Here is a 24,373-nt window from a genome sequence, read left to right as displayed (position 1 = left end):
TTACTGCTTCACAGCAAAAATTCGGAAAGCATTTCCATCTGAAGGATTCTTCAAGCTGGAGAAAAAGAGAAAAGAAAAAAAAAAAAAAGTAATAAACCAAATGCAGGCACTGCAGGACCCAAAGGGTGATAGACCTTCAGGCACCTTCAAATTTCTTTTTGGAATTCACAGTGTGGCCCTATGAAGAGGAGGAGAAAGAGAAAGGACAAAAAAAGAAGAAGCACAAATCCACAAGTTCACTTTCGTTTTATGCTTTCATCCAAATCTACAGTGCTGATGCCAACAAAAGGAGCTGGGAAGCAAAACTTCTCTGACAGCGCCAGCTTTCATCCAAGGAACACTGTGCTCCCTTCTGCAGGGATCCAGGCACAGAGAGGAACACGCTTTCCTAAAAACAGTTGTCAAAGTGCTGGCCCGTCTCCTGGTGCTGGCAGTGGGAGCAGCCAGATCAGCTCACGTTCAATGATAATAAATATGGATATTCGTTTTCAGTCTGCAGCGATGTCCCCAACAGCTCCAGCCCCCAGCTGCTGGGGATGGCTGTGTGCAAGGGGCTGTTTCTGTTACCAGCCCTTATTTCTCCAGCCCTCCCGGGCTACAAAACCCCAAGAAAAAAGGCAAAATTTCATATTCCTGCAAAATAAATATTCCAACAAGTATAAAGACTCAGCAAATCTTAAAGGCAACATTTTCCTGTACCTGTTTGGGTACATATCTTTAACAAAGTTATTTTCCTAGAGGCCAAGGTTTTCACCTTGATCCTTGGAACACTTTCCAAACTTTCATGCTCATCCCTGCTGCGAGAACGTCTTTGGTTTCCCTCACCTCCTAGATCAGCACCTGCTGCTCGTATTGCATGTCCCTGCTCGCGGGAGCTAGGGCAGAGTTTGCCATCCACCTAAAAAGCTGCCTCAGTGTAAAAGATAAGTGAAAGCAAGACAGAGATAGAAGAAAACTCATATGAACAGGAGGTTTGTCACCTAAATCCAATCCACCAAACCACAAAATGCTGTCCATGATAGAGCTATACCAAAGAAGCCCATATTTAATGTCTATGGCTTTCCTGTCTTAGCCTAGTTTTATTTTTTTTGAGATGCTCTACAGCAGTCTGAGATATCCATTATCAGAATAAAAATAACAAACTTGTTTGGATTTCTTGTGATAATTATAAAAGAGGAACCGCACAGAGCAGACCAAGACATGCTAGTAGTGTTCAAACCCCTCCGTAATAGTGGGAAACTCAGAGTTTAAAGAGACAACTCTGAGAAATCACTGCCATCATACCAATATCTGAAAAAAATATATCAGACTGAAACAGAAGTTTCAAATTAGAAAGGACTTAGCGAGCTGCCACTCGATCATTGCCACCATCTGGAAGAGCAGGATTTTGGAAGCACTGATAATCGTACACTGAAACCAGCAAGGTCAGCCCAAAAGAAACGACAAAAAAAATTACAAGGGTGGTCATGCCAGCTTGAAAAACTGTTTGATCATCTCTCAAAATGTTGATTTGCTCATGCTTCTTTCCAAGAGGATGGAGGAAATCAGTTAACAAACACAAATGCATCCCACACCCTAGAACTGAATGGAAATCCCAGTTATAGCCTCAAAGCATGATCCAGGCGGAAAGCTGCAGGAATACCCGTGCTTATCTTTGATTGTGTTAAACACACACAACAAAATGTATTCCTATGGACTCCTACTGTAATGAAATTAAACAGGGCTTCTCAATATTTCGTAACTTTCACACCAGTCTGAAAGCAGCTACTCACTCGTGGAAGGTGAGAGCAGGACAACATGCTCTAGTTGTTCGGGTCTCGAAATTCACAGCGACACTGCTAAGGCACATATTTCCAACCCACCAGCCTTCCTGGCTGATATCTGCTGACTTTGACATACAACTGAGCACACCGTCGAGAATAAGAGGAAAGTACAAAGAGGAAAATCCCACCTCTCAGACTGGACTCCGTTCTTTAAGGAGCCAACATAACTTTTCTTCTTTTCTACAGGCATCACGTCCACAAAACCACCTCTTTCATCTGAAATGACTCCTGCATGCACTGCAGTCTTGCAGATACTGGAGCTCTGAAAAATATTTCATTAATAATATTATTTAATTTAATTAATAATAGGTATTAATATTTAATATAGACAAACTCTCTATATTTTATATCTGGAGATTAACCATCTCCATAAGCACCAAAGAAAACCAGGGAATTAAAAAAAAAAAAAAAAAAACTATGAAACAATTCTGTCCCTCTTATGGATAGACTAGGAGTAAAAGATGTCATGGACCAGATCTTACAGGTATGTCATAAACCGTGGCTATAAGAAGACCCACCAGCACCACAGACGACAAGCACCCTTCCCCACCTCTCCCGTTCGCGGTGGAGCTACACCCAGGGGATTATCCAGGGCCAAAGCTGAATCGAGGACAACTTTCCAGCCAGAGAAACCTCTGTGGTGAAACTCTTTGGTAGTGACCAGCCACCTCAGCAAAGTTTATTCACCCAGCTGCTTGAAAAGCAGACTCTCTTTCCAAATTAAGGGAACTGACCACCAGTTCTCCAGGACAGTTCACATCCTTCTTTCTAGGAAAAACAGAAGGACGGCACCCATCGAGTGGGGTAGTTTTCGGACAGGCATTACTCCGTAAGACAACACCGTGTATGAAGGAAATTCACATTTCTGAAAAGACAAGCACATCACACCGTTGCCCTGCTCTCCAAGATGTGCAGCGTCAGAAGAGCCGGAGGAACACAAAACACTAACAACCGATGACTAAGCTCCCAAAGCATCCAGAAAAGAGAGCAAAAGCAGGGAAGGCTTAGGCAGAGTATAAACTTGGCCGTCAGCTCTCTGCAGGATTTACATACAGCAAGCTGGAATCACAAAAAAGCAAAAACCAGCTCTGCACAGGGAACCGCAGCAGGTGAAAATCCCAACCCCATAAACTCCCCGATCGCTAAAAATCAAAGTACCACAAAACCAGTGCCAAGGGCAAATGTTCCCATCGTGTACGTACAATACGGACCGCACTGTTTCATTCTTGCAGCCATATATGGCAGGTTTGCCTTGTCCCCTATATATTTATCACTTTGGATGGCCTATCTCTTGGCAGCTCGCGGAGTTTCAAGTGCCAATTTGGTATTTTGCTTCTATATATGGTCAAGGGAGCAAGGGAACAGTGTTTAGAAGAATCCGCCCTAGCATGCGGTGGGAAATCTGTAAATCTAAAACTGGCTCAAAAAATTAAACTGTCCTGGATCAATTTGCGACACCCTCCACTGGGAGACATCCTAAACAATGTTCTTTTCAAAGCATCCCTGGTTTTTTCCAGGACTTGCTGTTCTGCCGCTTACTCAAAGCTTTGACCAAAAGGCTTTTTATTGCCTCACCCCAAGCCTCCCTTATCACTCTGTTGGATCACAGCCCTCTTACATCCCAGGCCAGGCTTCACTTTGATGAGTTGATTGCAGAGTTTTTGGAAGATGAGCCATTACAAGAACAAGGTCTTCCCCTCAAATTCAGGAATACGACACTGTACGGACAACGCAACGGTTTCCCATGGTGTAGCCCCTTGGGATGCGGTGGCCTCTGAGGCACACACCATTAAATGACAATACTTTTTACAGTGGGCCATTAGCAACAGTCGGTGACTATGAGCTTAATCACCCGTTATTTCCTCATTAGTGGTTTAATCATTAAGTTCCTATCTCCTGAGAGCTGAGCCGCCAGGCCAGCGCTGGGTTTGCTCTGGCGATAAACGCCTGCCTCGTTACGAGGAGGTGATCTATCCTCCTACTAATTGCTGCACAACTGCGGATAAAAGACCTTATCTCACGAGCAGAGAGTCATTTTCTCTCCCAGCTCCACAGGGCTCCTGAACAGGGATGGGGAGGGGTCTGCCTTGCAGTCTCATGTCACATTAGGAGCCAGGCAGCATCTGGTGAAACTTAAAAGCTCTTTTACAGCCTTGACAAAGAACTCTGGGTATTCTCACAGCTCCAGCATCACCCCAGAACTGGTCCTGTCCACGTTAGCAAAATCAGCAAAAAAAATGAGTTTTATTTCCTAGGCACAATCATGTTCTCTTTTTTTTGTTGTTTTTTATCCTCACCCCATCTCCATGGCAGCATGGAACTTTGCTGCAATGTGCCACCAGGGAAAAGAGGCAACAAATTTTTTGTTCCCCAGCCAGATGCTTTTCTCTACTAATTCCAGCAGTGGGAGGATGCTGGACACGTTCCCCCCGTGCCACTTTAATCCGCAAACCCTGCCTGCGGGCAGCAGCTCTGTTCTCACCAAAAAGTAATGCCATTCAATGGAAAGACCTGACATTTAGGCATCAACTTTTCCCTTAGTATATTTTCTTGCATTTTGTTCCTTTAATCCAAAATTTAAGGCTCCTCTATGTCCCTGTCTCACAGTCTTACTAATTTCCCTGTGAACAATTTCCTGCACTGCTTTTTAAAGCAAAGGCTGCCAATATCTCTTTGCACTTTAAGCCATCAGGAGTACCGAGGAGATAGTCTTTAAAGCACACAAACCAAGATAATTTTATAATGACGAGTAAAAAAACCCGATCAGAATGCATTTAAAGTGGGTAAAATCCCTTAACACAAATGGAGATTACGCCCCCTGAATAAAAATCAGAATTAGCCCACAAAAACTGCCAATTCTTCATGTCAGAGTTTTGCTCTTTATGGGAAAACAAACTTTCACATGCCTTGCTGAGATCACGTCAATGTGAACGCGATCTCGGGTGAAAAGCACAGAGAATCGGGTCGTTACACAGACTGGCCATCCCTAACCATTCTATGATTTATGATTTTTGTCATCAAAATGCTTCATTTGCTTTTAAATAACTTATTTAAGAAGATAGTTGTAGCACAAGTCCACCCAGGACCATGAAGGCACAGCTCTAGACATGAAGCCAAAGAGCCCTCCCAAGACTAGCATTTGTCTCATCCAGCTTATTCCCTGCTTCAGTTATTCCCTGGCTGCGGGCTGGGGTTAATTCACAGCATCCCCTCCTGGAGAGCATCCTGCCCAGCCCGTGCTCCCTGGGAAAAGCCGTTGCCCAAATTCTCCCTGCACAGCATGGATGTTTCTCTTGGCAGCTTTCCAGCCTGAGCGTTTCTCAGCATCAGTACCTCTCCCTTTGCAGCATGTTTCACAGCCACCTCAAACTGTTTTTTCCCAACTGGTTTCACCTGCTTTGCTACCAACCTTGCACTCTTATAAAAACCTAAATACTTTCCTTATTATACCCACACCACGCTGTTAGTACAGTAGTCCAGAAAAAGGCCAACCAAACCCTCTAGGAAGTGGCCAAACACCTTTTCTTTTCTTTTTTCTATTTTCCTCCCAAATCACAGTCCATGCCCTCATTTATGAAACAATACCCAGGGGGTACGGTAGGAAATGGAACTTGCGATTCATTAAAGGACACTAATCCTTTTGCGTCAGTACAAACCAGGAAACACTGCCAGCCGGGATGCTGGCCCTCGCCTAATACCCTTGTAATCCCAGGTCCGGTTCAGGGGTAATCTGAGGTAGTTTTGTCCTCAGTAAAAGAGAGAAAACTATTTCCCATTTCCTGCCAGTCGGAGCACGCACAGAGGCAGATACCGCGGGGTGGCAGCTGCCCGATGAATTTGCACGTGAGCTGGTCCAGGATAACCTGTTTGTGCAGCTCTGCCCATGAAAAAATTGAGTAAAATTTTAAAAAATAGCTGCTTGGGTTTTTTTTCATTGTTTTCAAATTTCCTTGCCCCAAATTATTGTATTGATGTTTCTTCTCAGGGGTCTGCAAAGCTCCACGCTGACCCCAAGCTGGGGGTCCATGGTCTGCCGACTGCTTCCCCCAGGCCTCCAGGAAGCACGTTCCTATGGGCTACACACCAGCCACGGAGCTGGCATTTCTAAATACAATCTCTGAACGGGGGAAAAGAAAAAAAAAAGAAAAGAAAAAAAAAAGGCACCCACAAATGGAAAAAACTTCAAACCCAGTTTTTAGAGGCCTAATATTAAGAGATTTCAAAAAAAAAAAAAAATTACTCTTTGCCTAGTTTTAGCTTCAAGTCTATACTCATCTCCATGAGCAGAGTTTAGAAAAACAAACCGATAAACCAACTCGCATGCTTTCCTTCCACTTCTCTGCGCTGTGTCCTGACTGCTCAAAAACTCTGTTCAGCTCCAGAAAGAGAAGGATGAGGGAGGGGGATATCTGTTTTCACCAGCTATACAGTGTGATAGCAATAATAAAAGCCCTCTGGTGCTCATCTGCAGATCTCAAAACACTGCAGAGGCAGACGAGCGCTGCTGTCATCTCACAGCCACAGCCCGTGAGGCACGGAGGGGTTCAGTGACCTGCCCAAGTCCTAGAATCACAGGATGGTTTGGGTTGGAAGGGACCTTAAAGATCATGGATCCACCCCCCTGCCATGGGCAGGGACACCTCCCACCAGCCCAGGTTGCTCAAAGCCTCATCCAGCCTGGCCTTGAACCCCTCCAGGGATGGGGCATCCACAGCTTCTCTGGGCAACCTGGGCCACTGCCTCACCACCCACACAGGAAAACATTTCTTCCCAATATCTAGTCTAAATCTCCCCTCTTTCAGTTTAAAGCCATTCCCCCTTGCCCTATCACCATGTGCACTTGTACAAAGTCCCCCCCCCCATCTCTCCTGTAGCCCCCTTTCAGCACTGGAAGGTGCTGGAAGGTCTCCCCGGAGCCTTCTCCTCTCCAGGCTGAACAACCCCAACTCTCTCAGCCCTCTGACCATCTCTGTGGCCTCCTCTGGACTCGCCCCAACAGGTCAATGTCCTTTTCACGTTGGGGACCCCAGAGCTGGATGCGATACTCCAGGTAGGGTCTCAAGAGAGCGTAAATCAGCGCCAGAGAGTGGAAAGGCTCCCCAAGCCCATTGACTCCAACCTGCTGTGGTAGATGTTGCACTTTGTTGGTTCTCCTTCTTCCTTCATCCCCATTTACCCCATCCCCACACCATGCTCCCTGCATTCCCTCAATCACAGAGTATGACCCCAGCTCTGCGATACAGACATCGTGGTACACGGGGGCATCAGGGCTAGGAGCATACTCACATCTGCATAAACATTTGTGCCAAACACGGGTGCCCAGTACGACGGCTCGTCTTTACAGTAGGCTGGACAATAAACCCTAGAAAACAATTGATTCATAGTTATTCTCTGTATCAAGGCTCAACAGGAAAGTGAGCCGCATTCTTGGGAGATTTCAAGTGCCTGCATCTGGTCTGCAGGTGGCAACAGTGAATTTAATTATTTGTTCCCCTCAGATGACATTTGGTAGCTGCTGCATAACTGCAAATGGAGGGATTTAGGCCAGTAAAAAAGGAACTGGTCTTTTACGACGTGTTCAAAGGGGAGTACCTGTATTTTTGCACAACACACATCGTTATTTGCACGCATTTGTGCCCCGCTGCTGTGACTTACACCTGCACAAAGCAGCTTTCTAGAACACACCTCTGCCATGTTTTAAGGTGGAAAGGAAAACCACACCCAAAAAAACTCAAAAACGAGCTCCATCCCTACTAGTCCTCAGGTTTGGGGACCTCAGCATCCCCCACTAAGCTGTCCCCCCTTGGAGCAGAGCAGGTTTAAGCTGAGCATGAGTGGGTTTGTGTTACCTTGGGCAGTGGGTCGCCGGCTTTTTGAACTGGCACAGCTCAGCTACCGTCGTGTATCAATCTAGCAATCCAGCGTCTGTGCTGCGGAAATGAATATGGAAAAGCAGATTACTAGATATAATAGCTCAGGCAGCTGCAGAAAATGTAAGTCACAGTCATGCAGTGCATCTGATGAGACCCACGTCCAGCTGAGAGCACTGGGAGGAAAGCTGCTCGCTCCTTTACCTGCACCCAGGAGAGGGCTGAGCAGCTCTCCAGCAGAAATCTTGCTGCCGTACTACCATGTGGCCCTAGAAAGGTCACAGCTTTCCAAAGAGAAAAGCAGCTGACCCACAAGACGGTGTGTTTTTGCTGCAGCTCCAGATGGTGAGTCCAAACAACCTGACAGCTACAGCTTCCCCTGAAAGTGGCCAAGTGGATCTAATCAAAACGATGACGTAGGAGGAGGAATTGTTCAAATATATTCAGAAAGTGGGAGATGTTTAAAAAGTAGAACTCTGTCTTATTGATTTATATGACTTATCACAAATATGATGACTCACTGTTATAAATAAATTTCATATGTATTGTGTGTTTCATTATACTATTGCACTATTAGGTACTATTTTTTTTCAGTTTTTATGCAGTGTTCTCACTAGACTGAGGCTTTCACACAAGGATGGCTCATCTTCCACCACTTTACTATCAGCAGCTCATGATGCTGCAGCTGATGTTTGGACCCAACCATGATCCATCCCCAGGAGATGCTGCTGGAAATGGCCTGTCACCACCTTCTTCTGTACCTTCCTCCTAAACCCCCACAGAAAAGTGAGGTGGTTGAGGGTGGAATGGCCCATAGCGGGTGATGGATTGCCACTCTAGGGCTTCGTTGTGGCACTGAGCCATTTGACGTGGCCACTTAAAATGAACAAGAGCACTGTAAGGGGTGATGTTTCCAGGTATCCCATAAAACTCTAGCAACAATGGTTTCTTCTCAACTTTTAAGACTTACTTGTGACTTTGGAAACCATGAAGGCATTTGAAGGTTTACTTTTCCTGCAAAACAAGCAAACAAAAACATTTATGAAAAAAATAAGCATACTAGAATTACTTGAATCACTATGTCTACATACGAGTAACAAAGAAGACTGAATGTCTGCTTACATTTAAAGCAAATACAAAAACTTTTGAATGAAGATAGTACCTAAAAGACTCCACGCCGTTCCTGGTAGACTTCACAAAACCTGGCGTCCTCCCCTTCCTCGTGATATCAACCAGTCCTCCTTTATTGTCCAGGATGCCGTAATGAATCGCAGCACGACATATACTTGAGGACTGACAAGAGCACAAATACAAAGAGCATGTGAAATAAATCTCATTCACAGAGCAAGGCTGACCAACCGCTGTGCAAAAAAATGAAGAAGAAATGAAATCACCACCAAAGCGCCAAATGGAAAATAAACTGAGTACATTCCTTTGGAATCTGGTTGTTAAATCTTACTCTCTCAACACAACCTAATTCTTTTATTGTTATTATTATTTTAAGCACTGCCTGGTTGAATGGCAAGCTTCTCTCGAATAACAAAACCGTATATTTAGATACAATTTAGAAGAAAAGCAGCATTGGAAATAAATTACTAGGATGAAATGTTTCCAGTTTTCAATGAAATATTCAAACCCAAAATATTTCTGCTGAAACCACTTGGAGGAGGCAGCTGTCTGCAATCACAGAAGTCGCAGGGCAGAGCAGTTCCATGGGCGATGGAGTCATGCTCCGACAGCGAGAATGGGGAAAGCAAACACGTTTTTACACAAAAACCCTTTTAGCTGCAACCTTTCTTCACTCCAAAAGTAGTTTTGATGGGAAAACAGCACCACACTTTATTTATAAATTATCTTGCTAATTCAAAATCCAGCAAATCAGCCCAAAATATGGTGTAGTTACAACATTTCACAGTGTTTTTCGTATAAAGTTTCTGTTCAGCATGACAGCTGCCCACGCCAAAGAAGAGACCTTTGTAAGAGCTGTCTATTGATCCCCATCCCTCCCTTTCCATGGGATCATCACACATTAAAGGCATTCATGATAAAAATCAAGTCTGGAATCACTTTGCCTTTCCAGACTGCTTCTTTTTTTTCATCACTAAGATGAAGAAAATACAGATAATCTCTATCAGCATCATTTTATGTAGAATACCAAAAGCCAAATTACACTAGAATTGTTGGCATTTCCCATTTCTGTGATTACCGCGAACTCCCCACAAATTACATCTACGAGCTATTAAAAGGTACTTACACTCTCATAATAAAATGTTCCAAAGATCTTTCCCTTACTGTACAAGCAGCCAGCTGGGCACAAATACCTAGTAAAGATATATATCTTTGAGGGTGGCGAAAAAACAATTCAAGAAAAACAGACTTTGACTCTATTTAATTTAATAGTCATTCCATTCATTTCACGTAACTCTTCCATTTAAAAACAAGATTGCAAAATAGCTACTTTTTAAAACAGTTTCTCCACCCTCTTTAAAAGCCCGACCAATATTTAGATTCTGTGGGTTTGGTTTTTCTCCAAGTGATAAACTGTCCCGTTCTTTGCAGAAACCTTAACCAGAAGTTCTCAACTGGCTGGGAGGGGAGAAGCCATGAATTATGGGTCTGGCTTGGACAGCGGTGGAATGCATGAAAAAGGCTCAAAAAGTGACTCTGCCAAAATGTATTAAACGATTTTGGACACCTGAAACTGTGGGTCATCATGGCTGGATAAAATAAACTGAGTCACTTTATTGCTAGGCTTGGCTGAAGGCTTTGTATTAAGAGAAATGAAGAGGGGGTTTTTTTTGAAAAAAAAGAGATATACCTAGATAGTCACAAAAAAAAAAAAAAAAAAAAAAAAAAAAAAGTAGAGTCTATGCTATGTTTGCAAGAACCAGACAATTTTTAGGCCACTTTTTCTCACAGTGCTCCAAGAGGTATCACTAAAACTCTACCTGTTGCATGTTGAGCCTCTGCATTTGTCTCTCATCTTGGTTTCACAGGTAATGACTTGTGCTGGGGAGAAAAAAAAAAAAATCAACAAAATAAATAAATATTTTAAAAAGGAAAGAGACTGCCATGGTGTGCTCTGGAGCTATGGAGATGAACAACCACCACCCGTCTTTCCTGGAGGTCTTTGGTGCTGCAAGATAAAAATCTTATCACAGAACAACGCAGCCTGGAGCGGTTCGTGCCTCTTTAGCCCTTCACCCGAGACAGGTGTCTTTGGAAATATTAGGAAGGAAGAAACATCTGACAGCTGAAGGCTTTGATTTACAGCCCGAGGTCTGCAGCCAGAGCGCTCGTTCTCCGTTTAATTACAGACTCTGGAGATGCTGGTAGATAAACTTGAAAAGGATGCGTTGGCTTGCCTCGCCTTGTTTTCACAATAAGTCCCTTCTAATTAACAGTGATCAGAAAACAACCGAGGAAGTACTATCAGCTCTGCAAATAACTTCAGAAATCTTCCCAACCAAGAAATAAAAAGGGAACAAAGTAAAAAAAACCCAGAAAAGCTGCAAAGAGTGTCACTGCTGAGTGTGGAGTATTTAAAATGGGAAATAAAACTGGTATTTCCTAAATTAATTACTGATCAGGGGACCTTTGGTTCATTGATACTGCATTGAGATGGCTTAAGAACAAGTACCTATTGCAGACTGATGTGCAGAAGGCACGAGTTGCTTTTGGAAGCTTTGCTTCAGGCAGGCTTCTGCTATAATTATGACTTCTCATGATGGCTTAAGAACAAGTACCTATTGCAGATTGATGTGCAGAAGTTGCTTTTGGAAGCTTTGCTTTGGGCAGGCTTCTGCTATAATTATGACTTTTCACACAGATCACCTCCCCCTCCACTCAAACACCCTCCCAGTTATTTTTTCACTGAGCATCCTCATCCCTTTCCACACCTTTTCCCATGAAGGTACTTTAAAACTTACAGGAGCTAAAAAAAAAAAGAAGCCATCTTACTCATGTAGGATTCCGGGATGATTTTCTTGGGCTTGATGGGTTTGCTGGGCTTGCTTTCCGGAGGGTGGAACCACACCGGGTTTTGCTCTGCCACCTGCGAAATCTCCACCTCGTTAGTCTCGTCCGTCTCAGCGATGACCGGATCTTCGTAACGGTAATCTGGGTAGGAGAGGGGACTAAAAATAATTACAGTGTGTTCACGTTGACAGGGAAATCGGACAGGTTCATATTTTGAGGGAGGTCATCTAGTTGATAAAGATCTGCTTTTAAATAGCTGGAAGCTCAAAAATGCCCGTTAAATGCAGTGCAGGGCTATTGCCAGGGCAAGCACAGCATCCAGAAGGGACGTTGCTGCTCTCCTGCTCCTCTGCACATGAAGGAGCACTTAGAGCATCTTACAATAAAGGTTTGAATTGATCCCCACTAATCTGTGAAAAAAAGTGCTGACATTTCTTCTTCTGTTTCCCATACAGCTCCTTCTGTCTGGAGGAAAACACAGGTTTGCTGAAGCACACATGCACAAAGAGGGCCCTGGTATCTGGGAATGTGGCTGAAACCTTCTCTCCTCCCTCCTGGGTTTGCTTCTCAGAACCACCCCACGAGCACGGCTCCAGCCAATGCTCCAGTAAAGCACAGGTCTTGCTACAGCATGATCCCAACTTTTACACCTGCAGCAAGTTCTCCCCTCCCTTTACCCTCCGATGGAGAGCAAGCTGTCTGCTCTTGCAGCCAGGCAAAGGGAAATCCCAGCAAAATTCATCCTGCTTGGCCAGACCTACCCAAAACCCTGCACTGCTCCGGTCCTTGGCAATGAGGAGGGGAACGATGCAAGTGAGGGATGATGGATGGTGGCTTCAAGAGGTTTTTCTACCACCAGGGCATCCCCTCTCCCCACTACAGCCCACCTGGACCCCAGGAACCTCCCCCTGCACCCACCACCCCAGGCTAAGAATGATAAATGCAACGCTGCAGCAAAATAAGCCTCTGCTTTGGGCAAGTCTCCAGGGAACCTGGGTGTTTCTAGGAGCCTAGCTCTCTATGAAGCAAAACAGAAAATCCTGCATGCGGGGGGATAGCACTGCTTCACTGGAGATTTCAGTGTGAAGAATATTTTTTTAATTTTTTTTTTTTTCCAGGAAAAAAATCCCCTCCTCTCCTTCAAGAGACACGAATCTCTATATTCATTTTACAGCCGTGAAAACCAAGGTGGGCAGAGAGGAAAACGCTCCATCCCCAGCCCCCAAAGGAGCAGGGCAGGCAGCCAAGCTCTGCCCACCCACGTCGCCTCCAGTCATCGCTGGAGAACATTCCCTTCCCAAACAAACCCCGCGAGGATGGGATGGCTCCTGCCCGCAGCCTGCCAGCGCTCAGAATCCCGCCAGAGCTCCCCGGCCAAACCCACGGAAGCTCAGAGCAGCTTCCCCCGGACCTGAGCGCTCACTCTCGTTTTCACCAGGGAAAACACCCTGAAATTTTAAGTAGTTCAGTGTTTTTCAGTTTCAGCAGCCACCAGCGATTCACCACGTGCTGGGATGTGGAAATATTAAGGATGGTTAATTAAAAGGTGCATAAAGCTGCAGCTGCTTCCAATTAAAAGTTTCCAGGCATAAGTTTGCTCCAGCATTTTCCCCATCCCAAGAGGGTGCCAGGGAGCCCCAAGCCCCCCACCACGTACCTTTGTAGCAGAGGTTGTTCTGGCAGCCTCCTCCGTAGCTCGGCGGGCACTCAGAGCAGGGGCGGCCGGTCTTGTACGGAGCTTCTCCGATCCAGTTGCCCCTGCAAGCGCAGGAGCAATGCGCAGCCGTCAGCCACCCCAGTACCCATCCAACCCGATCCCATCATCTTCCGCAACACCCCCAGGCAGCTGCATGGGACAGGCTGGAGTACAGCTCTTGCCATTTAAAAGCTGCTCCATTATTCCGTCTGTTTTCCAAAGAGAAAACCACCAAGAAATACAGGTACCCCCACGCCAGATCATCTGGGAACCAGAGATGCAGAAACATCGTCCTAGCCCAGAGAAACTAAGCAAAGACCAAATAACCAGCCCAGGAAAGCCTTGTAAGAGAAACTTTCCTCCTCATTTCAGCTCTAAGAAGACATTTCAAGGCCAGGCTGGACGAGGCTTTGAGCAACCTGGGCTAGTGGGAGGTGTCCCTGCCCACGGCAGGGGGTGGCACTGGATGGGCTTTAAGGTCCCTTCCGACCCAAACCATCCTGTGATTCTATGATTTTTTAGAGTTTTACATAAATAAATGACATGCAATATCACTTTTACATTAAACTCCAATAGAAATACTGCGATCTTATGTAAACAGAAGTAAATTAATGGATTACTGCAGTTTCCTCAAGAAACTACCCAGAAACAAACGCCCTTTTGGGCACCCTGTGCTGCAGACTTCAGAGGCTGAGAAGGTGGCAGGAGCCGGAGTTCAGCCCACGGTTATATTGCTCTTTCAGCTGTCTCCACCTATGAGGCCAGATGAGGACAGCGTGCACTGATGCCAGAGAGAAAAGATCAAGCAGAAACTGCCGAAATAGAGTGTTTTTCCATCCAGCAGCACTAAATGGATGACTTCAGCATGACAGTGTGACCCTGTACGAGGAGCAGGTTATTAAATCCCACCAAACCAAAAGCATAACGTGCTCAGGAGCTAACGTGGGGAGAGGGGGTCAGGCAACCCACCCGAAGGGCTCTGCCTGCATCGTGCTGGGAGCTGCCAGCTCTGTACCCACACATCTTACTTCTCTGCGTTACTCTGCCCTACAATTTCCAGAAGTCAGATGCTCTCCAAGCCGCTCCATTTGTAGGTAGTGATTTCTTTATTTCATTTTGCGGCTAAGATTTAAATCTCCAAGGGCTTGGAGTGGGAACGTTTCTCTTATTAGCCATTAAAGGAGAAAATATGAATTGTCTCTGCCAGGGAGGAAACTTTTCCTGGATGTAACAGTCAAGAAATGTAATTTTCACTTTGAAAGTTAATCAAACAATCAAGTTAACTTCATCAGTCAAGATTTACCTATTTTAATTTTTTTTTAATTTTTTTTTAAGCCACGAGGAGCTTATGGGGTCTGGGATTTATCTCTCCACAGCTCCTTGCAGCAGAGCCCAGCTCACTCCGCTCCCCCCGGCGACTGCTGCAGGGCTGGCACCGCACGAACAGCGGTGTGTTTAAACCAGCAGATTTTGCAGAAGGAGGGCAAAAAATATATCACCATACCACAGCCTACCTGGCTGGGCACAGAGGCTGTTGCTGGAGCAGCGTTAATCCCTTCCCCATCCCCTCCCAGCACGGAGCCCTCCCTCGGCAGCACGCGCCAGCTCCGTCCTGGCCATCGCCTGCTCCTCCTTCCCGCGGCAGGAACATCAAAGCTCCCGCCTGGCCCTGGCCCCTCGTTCAGTTTTCCAGGCAATGCTCAAAAGTCTTGAACCAGGAGAAAATTTAAAGCCACAACCACCGGTCTAGACTGCCTGAAATCTCTTCCCCAGATTCCGGGCTAGTTAAGCCAGCTGCTGGGTTTAGGAAAGCTGGAGGGAGCCCAGCTCCTCCGCCTTACTTGGGCGAGTAGTTGCAGACCAGGTAGACGGCGTCCTCCCAGATTTCTCCCCAGACGTTCATCTGCTTGCAGACGTTCACGGCACAGCCGATCTTGTTCGTTGTGGCCCAGACTATCTGCAAGTGCAAGGCGGTGGTTGAAAATGGGCAAACTACCCTGCCGCGGGCACACGGTGCAGGGACAACGGGGACGTGGGGGATACAGAGGGTAGAGGTGCCAGTTCCCTTCGTCTCTGTTACCTGGGTGTAATGCGTGCACATGGAGCCCGTGCATTTCTCCGGGCACCACGGGTTGCACTCGTGAGGATACGGGTAGGTGTAATCCTTCACTTCATCGTACCAAGACTGGACATGGAAAGCTGGAGACCGATACCTGAAGGAGTAAAAAGTTTAAATCACTAAGTTCTGGCAGAAGTTTTCAAACAATATCTGTAGCCTCCTGCCATATCATAAGCTCAGATTTTTTTAATAAAAGTTTTGCTAATTTTTACATAAAAGTTTCTTAAGGCAAGTTCCATTCATTGAGAAGCTGCTGCTTAAAGAACCCAGTAACATGGTCTAATGATCAGCAAAAAAAAAAATCTCATTGAAAACTTTAAAGATTATTCATTTCCTTAAGATTCACCGCCCGGTCTGACTGTCTGTATTATTTATAGGTTTGACACACTCCCCAAGTGCCACTGACCTGAAATGTCCTCATGACTTTTCCACACAACTAGAAAAAAAACCCTTCCAGTTTGGCGGAGAGTTGTATTTTCAAAGTAAACAGAAGTTCAGGTTTGCCAAACATCTTAACCCAAAAGCCATCATGTACCTATTTTACCACCGGGCAATTTGCTAAATCTGGAAGTACGCTGGCCGTTGATACTGTAAGACCTTTGAAAGCAAGGGGACTTCTTCACACTCAGTCAGAACCAAGAGTCTCAGTGCAGAATGCTCGATGTCCTACATGTCTACCCCACTTTTTATTGCAGCAATTGCTCCTCTGCACCAAGCCCCCCACCAGTTGCACGTATTTTGTGCAAACTATACCCCAGATATTGCAACCTGTGGCAGCACTGATGCCGCTTGTGCTCTTTGAGGAACACAAATGGTGCTAAAACTACCTATAGAAACCCATATATATTTTGCATGCTACGGTGAGCAAACAGAGCGAGCTGCAAACTCTCCATCAAAGCAGAGCAGCGTCTCAAACCTGCTGCTTTTTATTGCTTTCAGCAGCTCACACGAAGGAAGCAGCCAGAAATACAAATGATATCATTACCAACTGGAGTTTGTTCTTTCAGCCAACTCTTCATTAAAAATCATTCATTAGGAATATTTTAAAAACATTAATCTCATGATGTCATTAAGCGAATACTTTCCGAATCCTATTTTACAGGAGCGGAAACTGAGGCAATCAAGTTATGGCCTGTTCCTGAAAACACTGAGATAAATCTGATTTTTTTTTTCTCTCTCAATGACTGCAAAGGGAGGAAGATTGGATCTACCTCCATCAGTAACCTATGGCCATCCTGACAGCTTGCAGGAGAGCCAAGAACAGCCAGATCTTGCAACTATTTCCAATGGATTAACCACTCTACTTTCCAATCATTATTTAATTCTGCCAACAAAAACAGGCCCAATCTTTATATCAGGCCAATTTCACACCAGCAAATTTCCACTGTTTTCAACCAAGTTCTACCTGATTTACAACAAGCATAACTGGATTTCCACCCATTAGGCTCCCGAGCACATATAAAATGTTCGCTGTGCAAAGCAGGCTTAACGATAGGGGCTTAGCAATAAACAAATTTTGTCATGGGATGGAGAGGCAAATCCATTTGGAAGCCTTAACATCAGCTTTCCCAGCTGGTTTAACAACTCTGGGTTAAAAAACTTCCCCAGGAAGTTGAAAAAAAATCTGCAAAGTGGTTTCAGTAAAGAGAAATTAGGAGCTGGATGAATATTTCTGGGAAATACAGCAAGGGATAATTAACTTCTGAACTAACAGCTGAGTCCAGATATTGTTCCTGAGAAACCGGGAAAAGACAGCTGCAGGTGGCTGCAGATGTTATCGCTAGAAGTGTTTTACTGCAGCAATACCCATTGTTGGTCCTTATTTTCTCCTGTCTCCCCAAGTGCTCTACTCAGCATCAACCAGACAAACCTTTCCAACTGGCTCTGAAGGAGGACCCGTAAACTGCTCTTTGGAATGAGCTTGTAGCACCCCAACTCTTACCTGCCCCAGTGAACCGCCAAGTTCTGTCCGATTGACCTGATGAGGGCACTGGGCCCATGGTCCCACTTGCACTGCAGAGCCCAGGCATGGGCTGATCTTTCCAGCTCATCATCCCAGGTCTGCAGAGGGAGGGGAGAGAAAAGAACAGGTCAACTTTTCACATCAAGTTTATTAGATCAAGAGACACAACCAACAGCAATGAGTGGAGAAAGACTAAATTACAGCTTACCCCATGTGTTTAGCCTGTCCTTATGAAGCCAGCACATTTTAATGACATTCCCTGACCTAAAGGCAAGTTTTTTTAAGATGTCCCCCTGCCATGGAAATGCAGGGCATTAAAGGGTCTGTTATTTTCCCTGCTTGATGCCATGCTTCTTAGGAGATGCTTTGCACAGGTTATCAGGAAACAGACTTGGCAAGAGAATCCATCTAGACTACCCACCCTAAAACACAACAAGACATTCTTGGCAGGTATTTTTACAATCTGTTTAAAAAAAAAAAAAAATCAAGGACAGAGATCCCAGTGCTTCCCCATGACACCTCTTTCTGAGATCTGCAAGACTTCTAACAAGCAGTCCCTGCTCTGATGTAGTTGCAGCCCAATTTTCCAACCGTTGTCCTCACTATCAGGACATTTCCTGGCTTTTCCACCAAAGAGGACTCCAAAAGTGGATGTGCTCCTGCCCGTCACTACCAACACAGCTGGAGATTTTTAGCCCAACCTCCTGAGCAAGGAGTGTGGGTCTGAGTCTCCCAGTCCCAACTCCCCTTCTCCTTCCAGAATAACTGCTGAGTCCATCGATGGATCCAGTCAAATCTGACAGAGGTGGCAAAGTCTCAGAGCTCTTGAGCCAATACCACTCTCACTGAAATGGGCATCGGAGGTGACAAATCCCATTTACGTTCCCACTGAGGGAAGGACGTTGGTGTGAATATCACCCAGCTGAAAGCCAAACAAGAGATCAACCACAATTCAAAGACAAGTAGGAGAGCAGGCTCCATAGGCTCCACTGCCCAGGAGTGTATTTGTTTTGAAGGCCAGACTTGCTGGACCCAGCAGACAGTGCCCTTGAGTTCATTGTGTAATGACTGACAGCTGGTCTATTCAGAACAGTCCTTAGAGGATAAATCATTGGGATTAAAACATTACCGCACATTCCTACAAATAAAACCAAAGAGAAGAGAGGTCTTGTAATGTGTCTCCAGCCCATCCGCGTGCCAGTGTGAGATTATGTCCTTTCTGGACATTGACCATCACAACCAGCTGGTCTTTCCAAGTCCTGTCTTCTCCAGAAGGAACACAACTCCTGATCTCAAACATGTCAAAGGACCCATCAGATCCCATGTGGAGGACTGGAGGGCATTTAGGCTCTCAAACACATTTAAAAAAATCAACTGCTCGTTTGAAGTAAGTATCTGAACACAGTCTTGGGTGGTTATAACTGGGATGGGGAGGGACCGCATTCACCTGGCTAAGGTGACAGGAAAACGCAGTGTCTCCTGGAACCTGGTGTGCCTACACTATCTTTGCATGGCAAACATGAGCTCATCTAACTGAGCTAACAGCCCAGACCTCCAAGAACAGCTTATCATTAAGTATGCTCAGCAAACCCCAATTCCACCACCATCCCAGAGCTGCTCCGAGCTCGTCAGCTTGGCTTTGAACCCCTCAGTGGCCAAGCCAATTCGCGTCAGTCTGCAAAACCCCACGAGGACACAGCTCTGACAGAGGCAATAAAACCATTTTCTGTCCCAGCCCTCCAGCTCCTTGAAGATGTGTGGGATCTGACCCACCACACACACATTCCCAAACCTCTGTTCAAGCAGACTATTGCAATTGTGCCTAGACACACAGCTTTTTGTGGTCTCCCGCTTTCTGCACCAGGCAATGACCGGCCACAATCCACCTTCCCATCCAACACATAAGCCACAGAAACTCTCCCAAGACGTTACACGCTGCTAGCGCTTCAGACTTTCTAGCAGAGCATTATTCCCTGCAGCCTCAAAGGCGGAGACGTTCCAAATCTCTTAATTTAATGCAGAGACGTTATGAGCAATAGGCCATTAAATGGAAATTGATGTGAACATACGCGTTACATCTTCCTTTGATGCCTACGGATAAAATAAATGAACTTGGACAAAAGATACTCAACAGGCAATTGGGAATGAGCTACGTCTTTGCATGGCTTTGTGCTTGATGAGTAGAGGAGCTCGTTTCTGCAGGCGTCAGATTACAAAACCATCCCACTTAAATTAAGGCAGTTATTTGCCTCTTGCTTCTCAGACGTGAATGCGGTCAGGAGGCTGGAATTATTTCAGACCAATAAACATATCAAAAAAAAAAAATTTCAGACTTTCCCAGCCAATATTTATGCCAATATTCAAAGCAGTATCTAGGAAGACTTGCTGAAGCCAGAGGGGCAGTGTACATCTATTCTCAGTTTCCGTCTCCAGCAGAGAATGAGAAGCCTTCGGGTATGTGCGGTTCCAAGTGATTTAGCACATGGACTCTCTTTTTTTACTACTGCAAATCTGTAATGGCCTTTCAAAGTACAGTATGCACTGTACATGTAAAATACACGCATGGCACACACTGTGCTACAATTTGTAGGTTCAGAATTAATCAGAATATACCCCACAAGGAGACTACTTAGCCTCAAGAGTTTGTAAACCTCACCCTAGACACCTGAATTGTGGTGATCAGGTTACTCCCTCATTTTTCTCCCCAGCTTAGACTTTTTGCAATACTGGCAATTGACTTTTAAAAGTGGCAGAAGAGTCCAGGACAGACATGTCCTGGCAGAAGCTTGGACGTGCTTCGCTAAACCAAACCGAAATACTATCCCATCCTGACAGGACAGTCACCACCCTGCAGTTTAGAGGAAGGATGGATACTTTATACATGAAAAAAAAATATTTTCCTTCCAGCAATTTGTACTGAGAACAATTTTCTTTTATCCAGCTGCCTTTGAGGCCTCTGCAAGAGGAAGGATTCCAGCCTCTCATCCCTGCTGAAAACCATCTGACTGAGCCATCTTAAAAGGTCAGGATGTCTTCAGAACTATTACGTCCTTTTTACTCTGGCCTCATTAACAAGGAGTTTGTATTGACCTTGGCGCCCATCCACCGCCATGACTGCTGCTATAAAGCCCAAACACACAGTGGAAGTGTCGGTTATAAAGCTGTTATAGGGTTAAGGTAATTCTGTATTTGACCAACTTTGTCAGGAATATATGCACCACTCACTCATTTCCCATTAACACTGAATCCCTGTGCTAGCTTTCAATTAATTATACACACCCAGCAGCAAAACCGTTTCTTTCTTCATCTCTTCAATCCACTTTACCTTTCTCCCGTATGTATATAAGTCTTTTGATCTCCAGATAAGTCATGGGACTCGCTGTGTTATTGCTTTCTAATTAACAGCCTCCACCGATTAAAGTTCATCCTGGAGCAGATAAATTTGTCCCTTTCCTGGAATGCATTAGCTCTTTTTGCCACTTTAAATACATCAGATACAGAGCTGGGAGAAAAGAATTTCACAAGACAACATTTGGAGGTGGATGGGCAAGAACAAGCTCTACCTACTCATCCGTAAACTAGCACCACGTGTCGCCTGTGATGCTCCACACCAGCACCAAAGGAAAAGAGAGAAGATTTTCTACAGTAGTAAAGACAAACCATCCTCTTAAATTAATCCAAATGAGAAGTGTCCTACGCAGGACAAAGGATTAAAGTAAAATTCATGTCCAGAATACATGCAGCATTTCCAAGTAATATTGGGTAAACAGGAGCACATGAAAGGCTGATTATAGCCTTTCCAAGTAGCACCATCTTGTATTCAGCAGCTTTCTTCACAGCATATAAGGCCCTTTCATTTACCCTCGATCACCCATAAAAACCACTAGAAAAGCACACTGAGCAAAGGCAAACAGAAAAGCGTAACCACGTGGCGAGCGTCAACAGCAGGCGGCCAGTGGACACTCCGCAGCGGCCGCCCTCTCAGATCCTCCAAGCCAACCAAAACACTTTTGGCTTTCTCGTGCTTTGTGTTTACTTGCTGGAAACTCATCAAGTCACCTCTTTGCTGGCAGGACCTTGCCTGCGGGATAACACAGGAGCTCGCGGGCAAAGAGGGATACAAAGCACCGGTTCTTAGAAAGGCGTGCGATTCCTGACAAAAGTGGGATGGGAACGCTTGTGGGGACCAGCTGATGGACAGTTGTCCTTCCTCACTGTCTTCTGCCCTCCCTTCTCTTTTCCTTCTCCCTACAGTCACAAAAGGCAGGATTTTTCCATTTGCAGCACTCATCGCAGCACAGCTGCCAAACAATTTTATATTACATGTAGTGTATTATTTCTTTTACCCTTTTAAACACGGTCCTAACAAATCGTTCATCATTTAATCTGCCAGCAGGAGCTCACAGTTGAAGTCAGGCTAGTTGCAGTCATAACTATATTTGCACATTGGGAAAAGGCACCAGAAAAGAAAAAAAAACATATTTGCCTACATCATTTTGGAGCCCCGCAATATTTTGATGGCATGTCAAAAATAGCCCAAAGTAGGGTCTCTGGCATTAGGTGAAAAAAAAACCCTATTCATCTGAATTGTTGATGGTAAAGGCGTATTTCATACTTATCCTTTCAAGTTCTCCCTCTGAAGTGGGAGAATACATCGACCAAACTTTTATTTTGGTTTCTTGAACTACGAAAAGCCAATAGCACTGACCCATCCACCCGTGAACTCCCAAAGTCTTTCCAGCTAATTCCAGGGGCTGAGCTTCTGTGCCAGATGGAGCCACACTCCCTGAGCCCTGTTTCCTAAGGCCCTGAGCAGATTCCTAGGAGCATCATGGATGCTTGGCTCATGGGGATAAGCTCTGGTGACCAGTGTATGACAAAAGGGCAGATGGTACCTCCAGAGTTGAGTGATAGCTGATGGCAACCCAAAGACCACCAGAAGTTTGTCAGAGCAGGCTATGGTGCCCCAAAACACCAGTCACAATGGTCTGAAAGCTTTCACAAGGAGAACATGGGTTAAACACTAGGGAAAATTTGATGCTTTTATGACATTAAGGTAATGGAAGAACCTGCTGAGGCAGGCTGTGGAATTGCCATCACTGGAGATGCATCCAGGGTTGGGCCAGACGCTGGCTTATGAATAATGGAACCAGTCCTGAAACTATGCAGTGGATGGACTCGATGACCCGTTAGCATCCCTTTCCAACCAAAACAGTCCAATGACCTAAAGCATCGCTCACTCTGGAATGAAACAGCTTCAGGAAACCTCTTGAGAAAAACTTAGAGGAAATTTGCTACACTTCTTGCACCATAAGGAAAATTAAAATAAAATAGAAAAAAACCAAAGGTAATAATAAAGTTAGGTATCAGGAGCTGGACTCACCATGTATTCCATATTAGAAGCTGCTGGGTACACTTGACCTCTCAGTTTATTGTGGAGCATCAATATTTCTTGTCTGTCTGAGAATAAAATGGCTCTCTTGGATCTGGAGTGAGTTTCCCCATCCTGATATTTACTCAAAATGCTCTCCAGGTGACTCGAGTTGGGCAAGATAAAGCATTCGCCTGCCTGTGCCAGGAGCAGTACACATCCAAGGGGAAGGACCCAGGGCAGGGCAGGACTCATTCCTCCTCCTCTACAGCCAGCAGAAGCGGAGATGAAGTTGGTGGTCGGTTTTCTTGCTGGGACTCGTGTGGCTCAGCACTGGTCTGGACTTTGGGGAGAAAGAGGCGGTCAGAGCAGTGCCGGAGAACCCCCCATGCATACGACCTCCACTAAGGAAGCCACACAACCCAGATTTTTGCTTGAAAAAGAGTGATGCATGCAGTCTAAGCAATTACCCTTCACCCCAATGACCCAATCACCACCCTAAGTGATGGGAACTGAGTTTATTACACCAGGGAACTCCACTAAGGTTGCACTGGGGGAGAGCACTGGTCAGGCAGCATCCAGGCGTGGCGGAGGATGCCTTCTCCACCAAAGATGCCAGGGGTGCAGGTATCACCCAGCAATGCCCAGCAGCTCTGAATAATCCCAGCTCCATCCCTTCCCAGGTGGGAAGGGGAGACATTTGAAGGTGTTCGCCCAAAGAGCAGCCGTTAAAGTGGAGGATGGGTATGAATAAAAGGGAAAGTAAAATTCCCAGCAAGGCGGATCGCAGAGGTCAGACATCAGCGAGAGCTATTTCAGAGGCCTCGCTCTGCCAATAGACTCCAGCAGAGCAGCTGCCAGACTCCGTGAGAACGGCTGTTTATGTGAAATGTCACCGTAACGCCGAACAACCCAAATCCCTGCTGGCGAATGACGCACCGGGGTGTTCTCGCTGCCGCTGACGCATCGCGTTACGGCGGGCGGGAGCGCGGCCAGCGATGTGAGTTACGGCCGATGGGGAGAGGAGCCGGAGCACCCGTCCTCCCCCAGCCAGAAGATTAGGTGTTCCCACGCACGCTCGGTACTGTCAGCACCAAAGGCTCGGAGGGATGGTCTCCATTTGGTCATTGGCGGGTGTGAATGGCTTCGTTTCATCCCCATCCTGTCCCTTGCTCCATGATGCTCCCGCTCCACCTGCTATTTCCAAACTCTTCCCTTCCCCTCGCCCCGCCTCCACTTCTCCGTCTAACGAGCCTCGTGCGTCTCGGATGGTTTTATTTAGATCATGAGCTATTCAGGGAAGGAAATCTGTGCTGGTGCGTGGCTCTGCAGCACCCAGTGCTCTTTAGGTGGGATCTAAGAGCCTCTAGAGCAGAATTAATCCATCAGGGCAACAAGCATCCGTACAGATGGTATAAGCACAGCATCTCTCTCCTTAGGGTTAAATTTTGGAAGAAAGCTTCCCCATCCCCACCTTCAACGCTAGGTGAGGATCTGGGTTTGACAGCGCTGCTAAAAAAGACGCTGAAAGCATTCCTACGCAGCGTCAGGAG

General features: G+C 45.7%; 1 protein-coding gene across 1 annotated transcript; it reads right to left on the bottom strand.

Annotated features, from left to right (window-relative positions):
* Positions 1–23,075, bottom strand: CRISPLD2 (cysteine-rich secretory protein LCCL domain containing 2). Its single transcript, XM_010086401.1, is given in 15 exon segments — positions 1–55; positions 1,952–2,085; positions 7,110–7,185; positions 7,673–7,734; positions 7,737–7,753; positions 8,664–8,707; positions 8,856–8,986; positions 9,948–10,014; positions 10,642–10,702; positions 11,654–11,812; positions 13,329–13,429; positions 15,209–15,324; positions 15,448–15,580; positions 17,429–17,547; positions 22,833–23,075. Coding segments are annotated over 15 exon segments (1,518 nt in total).
* Positions 23,076–24,373: the final 1,298 nt, after the last annotated feature.

The sequence above is a fragment of the Pterocles gutturalis genome, unplaced genomic scaffold (assembly GCF_000699245.1).
Source record: "Pterocles gutturalis isolate BGI_N339 unplaced genomic scaffold, ASM69924v1 scaffold2356, whole genome shotgun sequence".
In the NCBI taxonomy this organism is placed as follows: domain Eukaryota; kingdom Metazoa; phylum Chordata; class Aves; order Pterocliformes; family Pteroclidae; genus Pterocles; species Pterocles gutturalis.
Note: the sequence above shows the minus strand (reverse complement) of the source record. Positions and strands in the feature narration are given on the sequence as shown.